This window comes from Aotus nancymaae, unplaced genomic scaffold, assembly GCF_030222135.1.
Source record: "Aotus nancymaae isolate 86718 unplaced genomic scaffold, 86718_ANA_hifiasm-v0.15.2.pri h1tg000003l, whole genome shotgun sequence".
Classification (NCBI taxonomy): domain Eukaryota; kingdom Metazoa; phylum Chordata; class Mammalia; order Primates; family Aotidae; genus Aotus; species Aotus nancymaae.
The window spans coordinates 10921730-10942578 of NW_026988414.1; the positions used below are offsets into that span (position 1 = coordinate 10921730).

Below are 20849 nucleotides of genomic sequence, written 5' to 3' on the forward strand. Positions count from 1 at the left end.
GTTTACCTTTGTTAGCATGTCAAGTAAGTGAATAGTATAAATAAAAATTCAGGCTATTAACTATTTATTAATGATTATTAACTGTTAATATCAACACATTTAAATAACTCGATTTTCCAAGCATATTTTGAACGTATACATTTCTTTTAAAATTATGTACGTTATTTACATCTACCAATCTATGTAAAGCTTTGGCCAGTGCTATTATAAAACATTCTTTTTAAATTATTAAAACCATTTTGATAGCTCCCTCCATCTCATCTCTTATTTTCAACCTATCTTTAAGTCCTGTCAGTTTGACTGTCCAGTGTTTCCTGGAATCAGCTGGCTTTCTCTCCACATCCACCAGCACCTTCCTGGTTAGTACCAGTATCATCTCTTGCCTGTACTGAACAATAACCTCCTGACAGGTACAGATGCACACATCTCCATTCTTTCTATCTCACTCAGTCCATGTCACCCTTTGTAAAGTAGGGCAAAGTGACAAATAGGATCAGCCATTCAACTATCAAAGGTTTCCCATTGCAAGCAAAATAAAATTCAAATTCCTTAAAATGGCTTATGAACAATTTGGTAGGCCAAGGAGGGTAGAGCACTTGAGCCTAGGAGTTCAAGACCAGCCTGGGCAACATGGTGAGACCCCCATCTCTACAAAAAAATACAAAAAATTAGCTGAGAGTGGTGGCACATACCTGTAGTCCCAGCTATTCCGGAGACAAAGGTGGGAGAATTACTTGAGCCCAGGAAGTCAAGGCTCGGTCTCAAAAAAAAAAAAAAAAAAATTGCCTATGAAGCCTGGCATGATCTTTAACCTCATGACTCTTTAACTTCATCTTCCTCTACACTCTCCCTCATTCTGCAGAGAAATCTCTAATATGAAGGCCTTTGTACACACCGTCACTTCTATGTGGAATACTTTCCACCAGCTCTGCCTTACTGGCTCCTTCTCATCCTTTGTATCTTTGCCTGTCACCTTCTTAGAGAGGCCTTTGTGAATTCCCACAATCTAAAGTATATCTCTTTTAACATCTCTGCTAATTTTCTATTTTTTTCCTTACAACACTGGTGCTGTTTAACTTTTATATTTTCCTTTTTGTATATTTATTGTCTTATTTCCCCCACAAGTCTGGCCATGAGAGGGACATATGTCTATTTTGTTCATTACTCAGCGCCCAGCCCAGTGGCTGACATATATAAGCTTCCAACAAATTTGAATCAATTTTTAGTTATTATAAAATCTGAAAGTAACAATACAGTGTACCTTTTAAAATAATCTACAATTTGGACTCCACATTCTTGTTCTACCTACTGTGGTATGAATGTAGTTACCATCATAATTTTTAAATACTTTTAAAAGTTGTAAATAACTAAAACCTGTTTACACACCTAAAAACTAAAATGTCAAGCTACTTCCTTTTTTTGATTTTTTTCCCCTGTGCAATTACATCATGGATTTGAGCTGCTTACTTGCCTATTTTACAATACACTTTGGTAATTTTTGAGAATATGTTCACATATCTTCAATCTTTTTGTATACCACATATCTTTTTTTTTTCTTGTGTTTGATGACAATATTCATGCTATCGCAGCGATATCTCCTGGTTCTTAATCTAAGTCCCAGGATCTTAAAGGTGTGCAGAGTGCTTAATTAAATTAGAAGAGATACATCAGGAAGCAACTTCTCAAGACTACATCTTTTTACATAAAATTAAGTAATTTATTTCTAAACATGTTATAAAATGCTAATCGGATGTCAACATAAATGGAAGAAAAATATAATTGGCAAATACTAGAACTATATTTGACTCTGAAATTTATTATTCCATAATTAAGCAGCTAACTGCTTTTTTAAATTGTTTTATATGGTTATGAAGAAAAAAAACACATTTAATTTTTCATTTCCCCTTAGCACTGCTGCTTTGCTTTTACATACTTTTTTTAGTTGTATTGCTTCTTCCAGTTGTTTAAATTCTTCAGTAGCTCTCAAAATTTGTTGTTCTGCCTTTTCTATTTCATCATGCAGTTCTGATAGTCGAGTTTGTGCTGCAAATTTAAAAACCATGCATACATAATATGAAACAAGAAAAATCTTGAATTCTGAAATTTCAACCAGATAGTCCTTCTTGCAATAATCTTCTCCACCCTCTATTAAACATCACAAAAAAAATTTAAGTAACTATTTATGATGCTTTTCTTGTCCACCAATTAATCTCTAGAATAAACTGTTTCATGATATGATACAGAATTATACTTGATACTTTTATTTGTAAAATTCTTGACATGAAAGGGGCTTTACTGGATATTCCCAACACTAGTAAACCCTTTTGAGAGAACAAGAACTTTATTGGGAAATATGTACTTTACATGTCACTAAGTTCTAATTAGGTTCAGGATACTTTAAAAAACCCACAAAACCTTGTGTTAGAGGCAAATGCTTTATGATGGGATTCAATATCAAGAAATTCACTACCGAGCTCTCTCTCCCAGTTGGAGATGATCTCAAATCAATTATTTTCCACCTAAAATTTAAGATTTCTCTCTCCCTGTCTTCTACAAAACTATAAGCCATTTCCTTTAAAGCTAGTCTGCACATACATCTGATTTATTTTTACCTTCCCCAAGAGCCTTGCATATAGTATACATAGACATGAATAATTCAGTTTCTTTTCTTCCTTCACCGAGTCAACCTCCATTTGCCTTCCAGGTCTTCTATTTAGCTACCAGTCAAGGGAAGATAAGCTGCTGGTCTGATCGATAAGAGCACCACAGTGGGCCATAACGCTAGGGGGATCCACAAACCCAGGTCAGAGTTCTCTTTCTTCCATATCACGCAGCTTTGTGGGTAAGTAGATTCAAACTCTGTCATTGGCAGGATCTCTAAAGTGCACCCCCGGCTTGGCTTGATTTCTTCCTTTATGTGACTTGCCAGAAGGTATTAAGATCCCTTGAATCAGATTATGGAGCACGGGGCATGTCAGGAAAAGTCAGAGGCTAGCCTTAGGCCCAAGTCTGACAAGCATGCTCTGTCCAGCTTATACAAAGCGTTGCTTTAGGTTTTTGCTACATGCATAGTAATCAATCAAGTGGTTCTTTACTTGCTTCAGTTATTACTAACTTTGAATGTATAGTTCCAATGCTTATTGGAAGGAGGGGATTTACTCATTCTTGAATCCCCTGGACATGTTGCCATCTAATTACTGCCAAAAACTCCATTCTTAATCATAACAGGAATCATTACAAAATAAATGTTCGATAAATCTGTTTGATAATCACTACTTTTGTTTTAGACTTTTCATGGAAACAACAGCATCATCAGCATGTTTAATAAAAAGAGTTATAAAACAAAATTGGCTTACATATTCAATGTTTTTATATTTTTAAAGAATTTAAAATAATTTTAACCTGCATTTATTTTTTTTCCTTTGTCTTCCAGTTGCAGGTCCAGTGGTGCATGGCCTATCGAGTTCACGTGATCATTTCTAAGTTGTTCATCTGGCTCCATCTTCTTGATCTGTACTATCTGAGCATTATCAATAATGTAACTCTCTGTGGCAAACATATTTCTCTTGTATCTGGATTTGCCAATGTAAGGGCTTTCATCTGGGGCTTTATCAATTTCAGCATACTAAAAGCAAAATAAGATTTACGGTTTAATAAGTGACCTCTAAGCAGTCAAATGACATTATTCATTTTACTAGTGGCAAACATACCACAGAATTTCTCAAGTTAATGTAAATCCTACATGCCTAGAAACTAAAAAATACATGGTATTCTTTCATCTTCTTTTTTTTTTTTTTGAGATGGAGTTTTGCTTTTGTTACCCAGGCTGGAGTGCAATGGTGCAATCTCAGCTCACCGCAACCTCTACCTCCTGGGTTCAGGCAATTCTCCTGCCTCAGCCTCCCGAGTAGCTAGGATTACAGGCACGCGCCACCATGCCCAGCTAATTTTTTGTATTTTTAGTAGAGACGGGGTTTCACCATGTTGACCAGGATGGTCTCGATCTCTTGACCTCGTGATCCACCCGCCTCGGCCTCCCAAAGTGCTGGGATTACTGGCGTGAGCCACCGCGCCCGGCCTCATCTTCTTAATATACCAAAAAGGAAATCAGACTAAAAATGGTCTCAAAAAAAATTCTACCTCCTACCACTGAAGAGTGAAAGTTTGGACTGATTAACAACTGCCTATAGTTAGGTGATTTTTAGCACTGCTTGATCTCTCAAATTAGAAATCTGGGTGTTTTATTTTGGTTTCTTGGCAGATAGAAATAAAATCTCAGTCTAATTGTCTTTTTTCAGATACATAGTATGTAACCATCAGTATAATTAATGTCAATCATTAAATTTTTAAAAATGAAATACATGATATGGGTTGGAATCACTGGATCTTAGAAGTTTGGCATTTCCCCCACTTGCAGTGACATTTATGGCATTTGTACCAGTCATGATTGACTAATACTGAACCCGGTGATTACTGAACAAACCATGTAAGCAGATGACTATTCCCTGGTACTGTAGCACTTTTCCCAGAAGTCTGAATTTAAGGGAGCTGATCAACCCATACACTTGGGAAAGACAGCTGAGAGTTAGACAACTACTTTTGGTAATGGATATGGCTATGGACAGATTCTTTTTAAGTTTTTTACCTCTTTAAGATACTGTTCTAACTCTCTGAGCCAAATAATTCATAGATTCAACCAAAACACACTTTACTCCTCTTTTAACAAGAAAGTGGAGTGATTACTGATGAAATCCCTTACATGTCCTCACCACCTGCCCTCCCCCACTCTACCCCATGTGGGCTTTACCTGTGGATTACTAAAAACTTAAAATAACTCACCTCTGATGAATAATAATTTAGTGGCTCAAATTTAGCATCAATTTTATAAAAGGCCAATTCCTGTTCCAGCTCATATTGCTTCTGACATGCTCGTGTTAGTTCTATGGTCTTCTGTTTTAGCTATTGGCCCAATTTGATATGAGACAACATATAGGATCAGTAAGTTAGTATAAAGGTGTGATGATACAGCAAGTTCTCAAAGCTGCACAACACTCAAAACATTTTATCTTCTAAATTATAAAAAATGAAATACAAAATTATCGTTTCATAAGAGATCATGTAAAAGACCTTTGAAGTTTGTATGCTATTTCAGGATATAATGAATAATGATTTTTAAAATCACTTAAATTTGTTTTAGCTAAACAGAAAAATATTTTTGTATCAATTATTTTTGCATAACTGGCCTAATAAATATTTGCTGACTTCCCAAAAATTAGCACTAATTTCTTTAACTGACTTTTCGACTTTAACAATAGCTTCAAATTATGAGGGAAAATGGTAATTGGCATTAACTGCAGAGAAATAAAGAGGAATGAGAAGGATGAAAATAAGAGCTTGGTTTTAACTGTCATACTGTTGTTGCTATAGTATTTGTGGCTAATAGCATCTCAGTTTTAAGTGTTGAGGACATTAGGATGTGAATAAGCTCAATCAGATACAAATATGTAATATTCAATTTTAATAAAGCAATTCTACTATAACTTTTTATTCTTAGAAATTTTTGGAGCTTGGAGAAGATAAATGATTCAATCTAATTCTCTGAATTTATAAATAAAGAAATTAAGTCTCAGATTGGTGAACTGACTTGTCAAAAGTTACATATTAAATTAGCATCAGAAGCTAAATATTTTATTAGCTAACTACTAGTACTAGCCTTTTTCCACTAAATCAAAGTTTGAGTTTATTTCAAAGATCCACTAAGTGATTTTTGTCTTTTTTTGGCCAGTGTCTGATAGTAGATATCAAAGAAAAAACATGCAGAAAAATTTCACTAACATAAAAATGCAAGCAGAAGAGAATAAAACATAACAAACACAAACGTTTTACAAGGCCCAGGAAATCAAAGTCGTGCATGATTTAGCTGACAGTCACCTCCTGATTATCCATCAAAATGGAAGTCGTAGCCTAGATAACAGGAAACACTGAGCCAAATACTCAATGTGTGCCAGACATTGTGCTAAGCATTTGACATATGCTATTGTACTGAATCTTCACAACTACCCAATAAGATGATAAAAGCTGCACAGAGAAGTTAAATAACTTGCCCAATTGCACAGCTGGTAGTGGAAGAGGCAGAATTCAATTCCAAGTCTCCTGATTTCGAATCCGACATTGTCTATTGTTCATGCTGCCTTTGATGTCCTGCTGCAGGGTGTCCAACACATTACCCACATAGATACTTTCACTGAATGCTCGTAAGTCTACGAGTCTCAAGAAAGCAACTCACAGTCAACACTGTCAACTAATCTTGGGTTCTCTCCTCAAAAGTCATTGGCAATAGTGGCAAACAAATGGCAAATGTGACTAGAATCAGAGAGAATACATGAACTGGTCTGCAGGCAAATATTAAGAAACAGACTGTGCATTTCAAAGTACTTTACTTTTGTGTCTTTTTTTTTTTTTTTTGAGATAGGGTTTCGCTCTTGTTGCCCAGGCTTGAGCTGGAGTGCAATGGCACAATCTTGGCTCACTGCAAACTCTGCCTGCCAGTTCAAGTAATTCTCCTGCCTCAGCCTTCCGCATAGCTGGGATTACAGGCGCATGCCACCATATCCAGCTAATTTTTTGTATTTTTAGTAGAGACGAGGTTTTACCATGTTGGCCAGGCTGGTCTTGAACTCTGACCTCCAGTGATCTGCCCACCTTGGCCTCCCAAAGTGCTGGGATTACAGACGTGAGCCACTGTGCCTGGCCTTTTTGTGTCTTTTATAAGCCCTAGGCTTAGCATACAGTAAGCACTCAATAAATGTCTGTTGAAGAAATGCATAAATAAAAGCAAAATAGAAGTCAAATGAACTAGAAAGTAGGCTAGTTGCAGTATTAGCTGTGGATAATCAAGAGTTGACTGCAGGTAACATATTTACCAATCAGAAAAATTATTCTTTCCCCCACATTCAAATTTGCTCTCCTATAAACATCCATTAAAAAACAAATACATACACACAACACACATTTCCCAAGAAGGCAAGCCAGTTTCAAAACTTAAAATGTAAGCAAGCATATTAATACAAGTTAGCATGCAAACCCTGAAAAACATAATGTGCAGTTCAGGCCTGGAAGAACTACCTTCAAGGAAGAATAAAGAATCAGCAGAAAAGGGCCTGCAAGAAACCAAGACAAGGGCTAAAAGAAGAAGCAAACAGCCACTGTTCACTTGGAGAGTTAAATTGTAATAATACAAGTTGCTCTTTACTGACAACTTACCATAGGAAGATATGGCTTTTAGTACTGGCAGTATTCTTACATGGACATATTTTATTGTCATTCTGAGGTATAGATTTACTATCTTCTGTTACTTAGCTTGATTCATTTCAAATTATTTTCACACTCATTACCTCATTAAAGCCTCACAATTATGTGAGGCTAGCAGGACAAGTAAATAATCCTCATTTTAAATATAACTAAACTGAAGCACAGGAATTAAATAATTTGCAAAAGGACAAAGAGTAAATTTGGTTAATATTTGTTGGTGGCAGGACAGGACTACTATGGTTTAAACGGCCACCAAAAGACTTACTTCAGTGATACTTTTCTTTTATACATTAACTGGTCTAATGCATAAGCAATTACTTTTTTAAACCAGAAAACGTCACATCATAGCAGACGATATTCTCACTAGATATTCTGCAAAAAATAATAAAAATGTTTTTCAAATGTCAGCTCTTAGAATAAGACCCGGAATTATTTTAGGCATCTAACAGTCCTTGGGACTAACAGAATAGGCAAAACCAATATTAACTGGCAATTTAAAGAAGAAATACAAAATAGCCAATAAATATATATGCAATATTCAACCCTCCAACAACTATAAAAATTCAAAATTAAAACAAGATTCCATTTTTTCTACCATATGTACAAATTCAAAATAACAATAGCCAGTTGGAAATTGGGTATTTTCTTCCCTGCTGTGGAAATGTAAATTGCTTAGAAGCTTTTTGAAGTGTGCATTAACATTTATCAAAATTTTAAATGCAAATTACACAGTAATTCCACTTCTAGTGGTTTATGGTAAAGAAATACTAGTATGAATGCATACAAATCTTTGTATGCATATAGACACACACACACAAAAGATTTTCTCTGTAGTACTGTCTCTAATAGCAAAAAAAGTGAAAGTAACCTAAATATCCATCAGTAGGAATAGGTTAACTAAACTATGACAAATACATTTAATGGAACACAATACAGACTTTAAAAAGAATGAGAAAACTTTATATATACATTTCTTTTTTAACTTGGAGAGCTGTCCATGTATGTTGTTCTGTGAAAGATAAGATGGTTAACAATAATATACAGTCAATCCTCCATATCTGTGAGTTCTGCATCTGTGGATTCAATCAATCACAGATTAAAAATTCTTTTTTTGAAAGGATGGCTGCATCTGTATTGAACATGTACAGATATTTTTTCTTAATTATTATTCCCTAAACAACATAATATGATTTAGGTATTATAAGTAATCTAGCAATGATTTTAAAGTATAGTAGAGGATGTACATAGGTTACTTGCAAATACTACACCATTTTACATAAAGGACTTGCACATCTGTGGATTTTGGTATCCTTGGGGGTGTCCTGGAACCAGTCTCCCACAGATACAGAGGAATGATTACATATAGTGATATTCCTTTTTTTAATTACAAAAATATTCAAAGGTATAATGTGCTTAATTGCATATACATTATGTAATTACATGTATACTGTATAAGAAGCATAGAAAACAAAAATTAACATCTGGGGAATGGGGTAGGGAAGAGTGCACTTTCATTTTTGCTAAATACAGTTGTCTAAATTTGTTATAATGAACATACATTAATTTTGTATATAAATGTGTTTTTATCTTATTTTTGTAGAGACAGGGTCTATTATGTTGCCCAGGCTCATGTTGAATTCCCAACCTCAAGTGATCATCCCACCTCAGACTCCCAAAATGTTGGGATTGAAGGCGTGAGTGATGGTGCCTGGCATAAATGTGTTTCTAAATGGTTATTGATAAAAATAGCATAATGACACAGAGAAGAGCACAGTCTGACTTCTAACAAAAATAGGTACAGAAAAAAAAGCAAAAACTTCTGACAGTTTACAAAACATTTTTTCACAGCACAAACATATCAGTAACATTATAAATAAGCAAAAGAAAACTAGGCAACTACAATTCATAGTTTTAGAATAGTGGAAAGTCTTAAGGTCTGACATTTTGCCAAGGTTTTCAATGGGCTGACTAACATGCACCAGGGAATCAACATATAGAAATTAAGAGTTTTTTTAATCTTAGTAACAAAAGACGGATTCCATGTCCAAAAAGACCTATAATTCATGAAAATTTGGATAATTTTGCCAAATTGCCTTCTAAATGTTTTTCCCAATGAACAGCCTCACCTACAATGTTGTTTTTACAAAATAAAAATGTCTAGGAGTACATAATGCAGCCCAAGATAGCATTAGTGTTTTGGGAAGCCGTATCATCCAGTACACAGTCAACTACAATTCATAAGCCTTTTGCACATATTTCCGTTAAACCACATCTTCCCCATTATATGGTCAGGAAGTTGTATTTTTAGACCCAAAGGCAAAGAATTATCTGTCTTAAGAGAATACAGCCAAAGCAATGTAAAATATGAACTTACCAATTCATTTTTTGTGTTTAAGTCACTCTTGAGTTCCTCACAGCTCTGTTTCTGTAACATCACCTCCTCTTTCAATGATTTATTCAATTTATCTTGATTTTTGATTTCCTCAAGGAACCTTGTTTGTTTGTTCTTAAGCTCTTCAGTTTCTATCATCTTTTTTTCTAGGTCTCTTTCCAGTCTTTCTACCTCTTCTGCCAATGAAAATTTAATAGTTTATTTATCATTATATTTCCTATTTTTAAAAAGGTAAGAATATGTCTCAAAACAATAGCCAAAAAAAGTCTAAAAATATTATAAATACAATTTTACTTTTAAAATTAGCCACCATGGTTTTGTAAAAAAGACTATCCTGATCTTGAAATTGATTTATATTAGGAGGCAACAAGGCATCATTTTGATGACATTTTTAAAAGATAATACTTTACTTCCAAGTATTTAATCCAATTACTGTGCTGATAAATGAGTTTTTTCCTAGGTGACCTTTGAAAAACATGCAATATTTTTCTGACATTCGTTATTACATTTAAAAGGATGCTGCAAACATGTTTGCAAAATACAGTATTATCTTAAAATCCTTCAATGGCTTCCTGTTACTCTAAGATCCAAAAGGTTTGCGAAAAGCAGATAAAGCTCTTCACAATTTGGACTCAACCTCCCTCTTCTGCCGCTTCTTCAAGCATATTCTACTGCAGCTTTCTTAACATGATCCCATTTCTTCAGATTTGTGATGCCTCTTCTCACCTATAGGCTTTTATTCACACTCTTTCCCTAGAACTGTCTTCCTCTACCTCCTACTGGGCTATATTGCATCATCCAGGTCTTAAGTTTTAAAAAAACATTTTGAGAAGCTTGCCCAGGCCCTAACCTGTCACCAGGTTAGATGCTTCTGAGGGATGCTCCCATGCCACCCTGAAATTCTGCTTGGCCCTTGTCACACAGGGAGTTGTAAAATGTGATCAAATAGCTTAACTGTCTGCCTTCCCCCACTAAAGTGTCACAAAAGCAGAAACTGCATCTATCTGGCTCACCATTAGATCCTAAGAGACTAGCACATTAAAGGCTCCTAATTAATATCTGAAGTCATAAAGGAACCACGACTAGTCTAACCATTTCCCCCAAAAGTATATCTAGGTGATGACTTTCCTTTGCATTATTAATATTTTTAATGATTCCAAAACATAAACTTCAGAATAACAAATGTTGAATTGGGGAGATTCCAAACTAATAAAAATTTGCCATGTTTCTCAAGTACTGGATCAAACCATATGAAATTGCCATTTTTGTAGGTCAAAACAGACTAACACCAATTTCAAATGAATATAGGCTCATTTTCCAACACTCTAAAATGGCTATTTCATACCTTCCTTTCTTCACAAACTTCCCATACACCTTCTTCTATTTTCTCTCCCACCTGATGATCTCACATTTAATTAGGAAAATGACCCCATCAATAAGAACTCCCTGTTTTACCACCACCACAGCAAAAAAAAACTACCCACACCTGCACATACCTTAGTTGCTTTCTTTCTTTTTTTTTTCTTTTTTTTTTTTTTTTGACAGAGTTTCACTCTTGTCGCCCAGGCTGGAGTGCAGTAATGCGATCTTGGTCACTGCAACCTCTGCCTCCCGGGTTCAAGTGATTCTCCTGCCTCAGCCTCCCAAGTAGCTGGGATTACGGGCTCGCGCCACCATGTCTGGCTAATTTTTGTATTTTTAATAGAGATGGGGTTTCACCATGTTGGCCAGGCTTGTCTCAAACTGCTGACCTCAGGTGATCCACCTGCCTCGGCCTCCCAAAGTGGTAGAATTACAAGAATGAGCCACCATACTCAGCCTCTTTTCTCCTTTCTGATGGAGAAAGTGTCGCTCCTATCAAGTGATGATCTAATCTCATTCTCTTGTCTTCTCAAGAACCAAAATAATTGAGCCATGTCTTGTTTCTCCATTCCACTTTTAGTTTTGTTTGTTTTTTTTTGAGATGGAGTCTTGCTGTCACTCATGCTGAAGTGCAGTGGCTCAGTCTCAGCTCACTGCAGCCTCTGCCTCCAGGGCTCAAGTGATTCTCCTGCCTCAGCCTCCCAAGTAGCTGGGATTACAGGAACCCGCCACCACATCCAGCTAATTTTTGTATTTTTAGTAGAGGTGGGGTTTTGCCATGTTAGCCAGGCTGGTCTCAAACTCCTGACCTCAAGTGATCTGCCTGCCTGGACCTCCCAAAGTGCTGGGATTATAGGTGTGAATCACTGCGCCCTGCCTCCACTCCACTTTTGAATATTCTGTTCATTTGTTTCTTTGTTTTCTGGCTTTGAAGTTTACTGCGTTTGTTGTTTCTGCCCATTTCCTGGTCTGGAAGCCACTGGTGAATTTTTTAACTTTAAATCTTTTTTAAAAAATTATTTATTAAGTACTAGAAGAGACAGATTGTGGGAGGAAATTTCAAATCTCCAGCCAAATGTCTCCCTTCTATTCACTCTTCAATCCATTATAATCTAGCATCTGTCCCCTCCATTCCTTAACTACTCCTGTCAAGACCATTATCACCTGTGGCCAATCTAAAGCACTTCTCTGCTTATCTCCCTTGATATCTCAGCAACATTCAACAGAGTTGATCACTTCCTGTCTTGAAAACTTCTCTGGGCTATTTCCCACTATTTGCTGGTTTTCTCCTACCTTGCTGGCCCCTCTCAGCTTCCTTAGTGGACTGCTTTTCTTCCTCCTCCCAGCCACTGCCTGAGTGAGTTGATTTCCATGGAATTTAATGTCATTTTTATACTGATGACTGAGCATAAAATTTGTATCGCTGGTCCAGATCTCTTTAAACTCCAGACTCATATTTCTGACTCTCTATTTGACACCTCCACTTAGTTGTCTCACAGACATTTCAAACTCATGTCCTAAACAAAACTCTGAATTCTCTGTTTTTATAAATGACATCACCATCTAGCCACTCACTCGAGCCAAAAGCCTGGGAATTATCTAATCCATTAGAAAATGCTACTGCTTCTACCTTCAAAACTGATCCATCTATCTTTCATTTCCACATCCACCATGTTAAGTATAGGCCACTAATGTTTCTAGCCTGGATCACTCCTATCCAAGTGTTAACCAGGGCTGACTCTGCCTAGCTTCTACGATCTTGTGAATGCATTCACATGGGCATAGACTCCAGCCTAGATTACTATACTAGCCTCCTAACAGGTCCCTTCATCTCAATTTTCCCTGCTCTAAATCATTCCCTACTATATATCAAAAATGATGTCCTATTTCTGCTTAAAAATTGTCAATGGCTTTCCACTGCACCTGGAATAAAATCAAAATTCCAAGGCCCTGTGCCATCTCACACCTACCTATGTCTCCAGACTTTTTATTGAGCTGTCCTCCAGTCTATCTGATCTTCTTTCACTTCCTTAAACTCACAGGGTCTTTTGAACCTTAAAGAACAAGCTGCTCCCTCCCCTTGAATGTCATTCTTCACTTGGTTAATGCCCTCTTCTCTTTGCTTTCGTTAACTGTCACTCCTTCAGAGAGCCATTCCTGTACACCACAAAGAGGGTTCACCTCTGTTACTTTATTTGGGTTTATTTGCTTTTTGTCTGTCTTCTCTGCCAAAACAGAAGCAGCATGGACACCAGCAATATATGTCTTGCTCCCCATTGTATCCTTAGTGCCAAATAAAGTGCCTGGTGCACAGTACACAATAAATATTTGTTGAATTGATTTATGCTGCCATTTCCCATGTACATTTTAATAGCACTACAAAGTTCATAATACATATTTCTAGATAACTTCTGAAAATAAATTCCTTCCTCAACCAAATTTATTATTTTTTTGAAATTTAATCTTACCTAAACTGAATCTGTCAAAAGCCTCCTGTCTATCCTGAGTGGTTACTGGCTGACCTTCCAAACTTTCCAGTGAACGGAGGTGGAAAATGGTAAACTGGAGGTAATGTGGAAGGGTCACAACTGGATTTTCAACTAGGATCAGAGAAATCAAATCTTGAAGCGGTTTCAACTTGCTTATATCTTGGAGCTGAAATGATATAACATTAGTATTGGTACAATTTAATTTAAAAATCATAGCATACCTTAAGGAAGTTACAAATCAAGAACATTTAACATGGCAAGGAACCTATTCATGAAACCAATTACCCAAAAGTAGTGGTTGTCAGGAGAGATACAGAAGAAGAGTGTATGAGTATTTATAGTGTATTCGGATGGTATCAGGCATTTTCCATATACCATTTCATTTGTGACTCCTCACAACAACCTATCATGTAAGTATCACCTTAATTTTACAGATGAAGAAACTCAGGATCAAAGAAGTTAGGTGACTTGGCCAAAGCTCAAAGCCTGTAAGTGAATGAAACAGGATTTGAATTCAAGTTTGTATAACTCTAAACTTTGTCTTTTCATTATACTGATTCAACAAATCAAAAAAATGAATGGCTATAAAAAATATTTTTGTAAAGCTTCAGATAACTGAGCTATAATTGATAGTTTATTCAGATAGTTTATTATCAACCTAAAAAGGCTGAGAAACAGTACTCCAAATAGCTAGTACAAATAAATCTTCTCTCCCAAGTGAATGTGTAGCATTCTTTATAATGCCAATGTCCAATATCAACTGGGTGAGGACATCATACAAAATTAGAAATAATTATTGACTGATTGATTTTCCTGTTGCTCAACTGACACTGACTAAGTTGATATGATCTAAGAATCAACTACTTCAGGAATCTATGGCAAATTTTAGATCTATGACTACCTCTTCCCATCATCCCATAAGCTTCAAGAGCTCCGAGGTGATGCTGTATAACATGGGGTTGGACTTGGGCTCTGAGGCTCTTGGGCTATCACAGGATAAAATTAGAAAGCACAGGTATTGTTAACAACACAGCATTAAATGAATGTTGCTTATTATTATTGGCCTCCACTGGTGAAGGGTTAAAGAATTTATCTTTGGAGTTAGTGTTTTTTTGTTTAATTTTTTTTTTTTAAAGATAGGGTTTCACCATGATGGCCAGGCTGTCTTGAAGTCCTGACCTCAGGTAATCCACCCACCTTGGCCTCCCAAAGTGCTAGGATTACAGCCGTGAGCCACCGCACCCAGCCTTAAATTTTTTTTAAAGCATTTTCACATCTATCATTTCATCTGAGCCCCCATAATACCTCTGTAAAGGAGGCAGTATGGGGATTATTTTCCCCAGCGAGTTTTAGAGGGATTAAAGAATTCTCCAAGGTCATGGAAGGCAATTCTAGGCCCATCTTTGAAGTCACATCTTTCATTTTCTATTCTACAACTGATGTTCTTTAAACTATAGCACAGTTTTCCCAATTTTAATACAAATTTAAATAAACATTTTTAGTAAGCAAATGCTTACTAAATACCTAGCTGTGAATAAATACCATAAGAAAATCATAAGCTATACTCCAGAGAAAAATATATATCATCATCCAAATATGTAAATCATGGTAACAAAGTTGCTCTATTATAAAAAGCTAGTGATCAACCTCCTATAACACCTAACTTCATAATCAAAATAAACTGGTAAGTTTGAAATTGCAAGTTAAAACTGTCAAAAAAAACCAACCCAGAACTTTCTTCTAAGCATTCAGTGATCTGGATTCTGGCACAAAATTTGACTTTGGATGAGGGACTCAACATGTCCTAGACCTTAGTTGTTACTACCTAACTTATAGTATTATAAAAAAATAAACCCTGTAATAAATCCTGTAAACCTTGCCTTCTTAGCAAGAATGTTATGAGGCTCACATGAAATGATAAACGTAAAAATGCTAAGAGGTTAACTCTTAGTTATTATGGAACCCATGCAAAACGAGGACTGCTTGTATTTAATTAATCTAGAAAATCCTGGGCTATGTCTGAATCTGGTGTTTAGTGAAAGGACCAAAAACTTTACAAGAAGAAATCCCATTTTTAAAAAACTTAATTTTAAAAAAATCTCTTATTTTTCAACAAGTCCAAAAATTCCTGCTATTTTGAATAACTTACCGATGATATCTTATTGCCTTTCAAATTGAGGACTCGCAATGATTTTAACTTCTTCCCTAACCATACTGGAATATGCTCAATTTCATTTCCTGCAAGGTTTAGCTTTTGCAGATTACACATATTTTCTATGCCTTCAATTTTGCTGAAAAGCAAAGGATAAAATTAAGTACGATGATAAGAGTCCCTGCATTGTAGTTTTAGAATAAACAGCCTTGGCTCCATGTGAGATTACTTCATAATGAAATTTATTAACTATTTTCATAAATGAGAACAAAGAAAAGTGGCTAAAGCCAAATTTACCAGAACAGCTAAACTGCGAAACCTTTATTACTATGCCCAGGAATCCTATCCATCTTACCATCAGACTTTGCAGCTCTGTAACATACAAAAGAAGAATGTGTCCATGGCAATCTCACCGACTCCTGTGAACAGTACTAGCAAACAGCCAGCAGAGAGCTGGAAAACACAGTAGTACCCTGTGCTATCTGCTACATTCCTGCCCAAAAGATGTCTTTAATTATTGTCTTAAATCATCATAAAAAGATTAGCTGTGCTAGCAGGATATGGGAGCCCATAGATGATACTGTATTTATGAATATAAGTAATTTAATCAGAACTTTTAAATAAAGCATTTATCACACATATTGATGAATTCTGACTGATGAAGCTTTTCCCAAGTCACTTCTAATTTATTTGTCAATTTAATTCTTTGATCAATTTTCTATACTGCACAAATACTTCAAAGCTTCTATCTATACTGGGTAAATATTTCTAAGCTTCTCTACTTTCACTTTTATTTTACTGAAATTATTTTCATCAGAATCAACTTTTTATACAAATTTTATATTAAGGGTTTATAGTCCATTAATCATTTTTTTTCATTTCAGTTTTGTCATATTAGAACTTTTGCCATTGCTAGTCATTTTCTTGGCCATCATATTTACCAAGTCTAACTTGGGGGGAAAGCAAGCAGATATTAAGAATTTCAAGATTTGATTCTTGTATCATTTTGTCTATAACAAGTTTTCTATATGCAGTTTGAGCCACTGTCAGTTTTAGTATGTTTATTTCTCACAGCAATATTTATTATAAATTGGAAACAAGATTGAGAGCATACTTCTTGTAGCAATGAGCAAAGAACATCAGAATCAAAACAGGTTAAAACATCTTGAGGGTCAAAATGGCAGGGTTAAAACATTCTGCTTCATGTCAGCATTCTTAATGTAATAAGACAGTAAATCATAAACAATATCTGGAAAAACTTCCTGTAAGAAATGAAATTAAGATATAATTTGGTGGCCGAGCGCGGTGGCTCACGCCTGTAATCCCAGCACTTTGGGAGGCCGAGGTGGGTGGATCACGAGGTCAAGAGATTGAGACCATCCTGGTCAACATGGTGAAACCCTGTCTCTACTAAAAATACAAAAAATTAGCTGGGCACGGTGGCGCGCGCCTGTAATCCCAGCTACTCAGGAGGCTGAGGCAGGAGAATTGCCTGAACCCAGGAGGCGGAGGTTGCGGTGAGCCGAGATCACGCCATTGCACTCCAGCCTGGGTAACAACAGCGAAACTCCGTCTCAAAAAAAAAAAAAAGATATAATTTGGTGCTCAAAAAATACATCTCTTTGATAATGCTAGATGTTATGCTGTACTTCAGTAACACTAAAACATAAAGGCAGTTACCTACCATATGTGAAGGGATAGACATTCATTTGATCAATGAATAAAGATGAAAATATCTTCTGTTTCTGTGTCAATGGATTCTTTCAGTAATGTGGATGGCATTAATATACCTCTCTACGGTGGCTCACGCCTGTAATCCCAGCACTTTGGGAGGCCGAGGCGGGTGGATCACGAGGTCAAGAGATCGAGGCCATCCTGGTCAACATGGTGAAACCTCGTCTCTACTAAAAATACAAAAAATTAGCTGGGCACGGTGGCAGGTGCCTGTAATCCCAGCTACTCAGGAGGCTGAGGCAGGAGAATTGCCTGAACCCAGGGGGCGGAGGTTGCAGTGAGCCGAGATCGTGCCATTGCACTCCAGCCTGGGTGACAAGAGCGAAACTCTGTCTCAAAAAAAAAAAAAAAAAAAAAAAAAAATATATACCTCTCTAACAAAGCTACCTGCAATGCTATCTAAAGATTTTGTTATGTCACTCACCTGATTTTGTTATATGATAAGTTGAGTTCACGTAATTTTAACAGCTTGTCCAACTTTTCAATCTTCCCTATTAGATTATAGCTGAGATTCAGTACTTCAAGTTTAATACATTTTTCCAAATTCTCGATATACTAATTGGAAACAAATCAACAAATACTTTACACAACAGATGACTTGACATAAAGTATAATATTTACATATGTGCATCAGGGGCTGTTTGATCAGTCATCAGAAAATAATAAACCCTTACTGCTCTCCTGGACAATCCCTGGATGCAGCTCTCCTTGACTAAGAGTAATAACTCTACTCAAGCTATCAAACTCTCCTTGCCCTTCAGTAGGCAACAACACTGCCTACATACTAAGAAGTTCAAGACTGTCCAAGACTGTCCAACAAGAATTCCCTCACTATCGTTCCCTCTACCTCAATTTTGCTATACCTCTCCCTGTCCTTCTCCTCCTTTCTTCCAAAAGATAGTGCTATGGTTTTAGTGTCCCCTCCTAAGCTCATGTTGAATTTAATTGCCATTGTGACAGCTCTGAGAGGTGAGAGTTCTGCTCTCAGGAATGAATGAATGCCATTATCTTAGGAGTGGATTAATTATCACAGGAGTTCAGCCTCCTTTTTCTGTGTCTCACATGCTCTCTTGCTCTGCCTCACCATGTGATGCCTTCCACAATGTTATGATGCAGCAAGAAGGCCCTGACAAGATGCAGCACCTCAGTCTTGAACTTCCCAGCCTCCAGAACTATGAGCCAAAGAAATCATTATGCTTTATAAATTACCAAGTCTGTGGTAGTCTGTTATAGAAGCAGAAAATGGACTAAGAGAGATAGATTTCTTCTTTTTCAAGTTAAACTAGGTACTTACATTCTTGCAGGATCTCACTCACTTCCTCCCCCAATGCTCTTGCAAATTCGACCTCTTTTTCCCTCCTGGATCTTCCCCTCAAGTTTAAAAGCAGTCATTTTCCAACACATATTCATTACACACTTACTACATATGAGGCATTGCACCAGGTAATGGGAATATGGCCTGAACTAGACAATTTTTCCCTGCTGCCTGGAGCTTACATTCAATATGTTCAGATTTCTTCTATATAAATCACTTAGGACTAAACTTGTTTTACTTGAAGCTATCATCTTACCTCCTTTATCTACCACCAATGTTCTCACCAGAATTGTCTACATTTGTTCATTCTGTCTTCCACTCATTTCTATTCTACAGGTTGACTATACCTTAACCAAAATGCTTGGGACTAAAGTGCTTCAGATTTCAGACGTTTTGAAATATTTGCATTATACTTACTGGTTAAGCAACACAAATCAAAAATGCCAAAACCCAAAATGCTCAAATGAGCATTTTCTTTGAGCATCAGGTCAATGCTCAAAAAGTTTGGATTTTGGAGCACTGGAGATTTTTGTATTTGGGATGCTCAACCTGTATTGGTAAGGCAATATATCTTCTACCACATCAAATGGTTCTCTCCAAGATTATCATTCATTCATCCATTCCACAAACATTTATTGAACGTGGATTATGGGCCAGGAGCTGTTCTAGGTACTGGAAACAAAGTAGTGAACAAAGAAAACAAAGTTCTTGTTCTCAGTCACAGAAACAGACAATAAACAAATATATTAGCAAACAAGATCTTCAGAATATGAGCATTGCTAACAAGGAAATAAAGACATCCTGTGACAGAATGCAAGGCACCAACAAGGCAGATTTTGCCTATTGTGTTCCTACTATAGCACTACTGCCTAGTGCTAAATAAATACTGTTGACTAAAAGAATGAGAGTGTGACTGAAGAGAGGGTGACTAATTGTGATCAGGTGGTAAGAGAAGGCATCAGCCTAGATGACAGAGAGACCCTCTCTTCAAAAAAAAGAGAAGACCTCACTAAGTTGAGACCTTAACAACAAGACACCAGCTGTGTGAACATCTAGGAGCAGAGAAAAAAATGCAGAGGCCCTAAAAGAATGAACTTGGTGGGCTTAAGAAACAGAAAGATGGACTTTTTAATGGCCAAATCCAAATGACTTACTTTTCTTCCTTTTTTTCATTTTTTGTTTGTTTGTTTTGAGATAGGGTCTCATTCTGTTAGCCAAGCTAAAATTCAGTGACATGATCTCAGCTCACTGCAGCCTCAACCTCTCCAGACTCAGGTTCCTCCTGTCTCAGCCTCCCAGGTAGCTGAGACTAAAGGCATGTGCCACCATACCTGGCTAATTTTTGTATTTCTTGTGGAGATGGAGTTTTGCCATGTTGCCTAGGCTGGTCCTGAATTCCTGATCTGAAGCAATCCTCCCACCTAGGCCTCCCAAAGTGCTGGGATTATGGGTGTAAGCCACCACACCCAGCTAAATTTTCTTCCTATTTGACTATTCTGACATGTTATATCATCCTTTCCCACCTATAGTTCCCCCTCCTTTGGCTTCCATTCATCATACTCTTGGATCTTAGTTCCTTCAGACTTTTTCATAGGGTTGCCCCCTCCATGCATGCTCTCTGATTCTCCCTATTTCTCCTCTTAATTCTGGGCATTCTTCACGCTAAGCTCTAGATTCCCAGAGATCAGAAACCAAGCTTATTTATTTATCTGTGTCTACCCCCACAGTCTAACATAATGCCTGACATGTAACTACAACACAGTAACTATTTACTAATTTGATATTTCATTTTTGCACTTTTAAAATTCCAGCATGTTTCCTCTTTTTTTTTTTTTTTTTTTTTTTGAGACAGTCTTGCTTTGTCTCCCAAGCTGGAATGCAGTGGCACAGTCTTGGCTCACTGCAACCTCCACCTCCCAGGTTCAAGCGATTCTCCTGTCTCAGCCTACCAAGTAGCTGGGATTACAGACACCTGCCACCATGCCTCGTTAGTTTTTGTATTTTTAGTAGAGACATGGTTTCACCGTGTTGGTCAGGCTGGTCTCAAAATCCTGACCTCAACTTATCCACCCACCTCTGCCTCCCAAAGTGCTT

General features: G+C 36.7%; 1 protein-coding gene across 5 annotated transcripts in view; it reads right to left on the bottom strand.

The window, feature by feature from the left end:
* Nucleotides 1-20849, bottom strand: part of CNTRL (centriolin) — a 98024-nt gene that overhangs the window by 60418 nt on the left and 16757 nt on the right. For 3 of the 5 annotated variants that reach the window (XM_012458225.3, XM_012458227.3, XM_012458224.3), the window contains exons 4-10: nt 17865-17995; nt 15704-15845; nt 13534-13720; nt 9686-9879; nt 4840-4959; nt 3403-3625; nt 1934-2043 (exon numbers count right to left, since the gene is read on the bottom strand). In XM_012458225.3, the coding sequence (XP_012313648.2) occupies nt 1934-2043; nt 3403-3625; nt 4840-4959; nt 9686-9879; nt 13534-13720; nt 15704-15845; nt 17865-17995 (1107 nt within the window). Of the gene's footprint in view, nt 1-1933; nt 2044-3402; nt 3626-4839; nt 4960-7125; nt 7183-9685; nt 9880-13533; nt 13721-15703; nt 15846-17864; nt 17996-20849 lie in introns of all 5 variants that reach the window. The other 2 variants (XM_064378428.1, XM_012458226.3) reach the window with 2 other exon arrangements.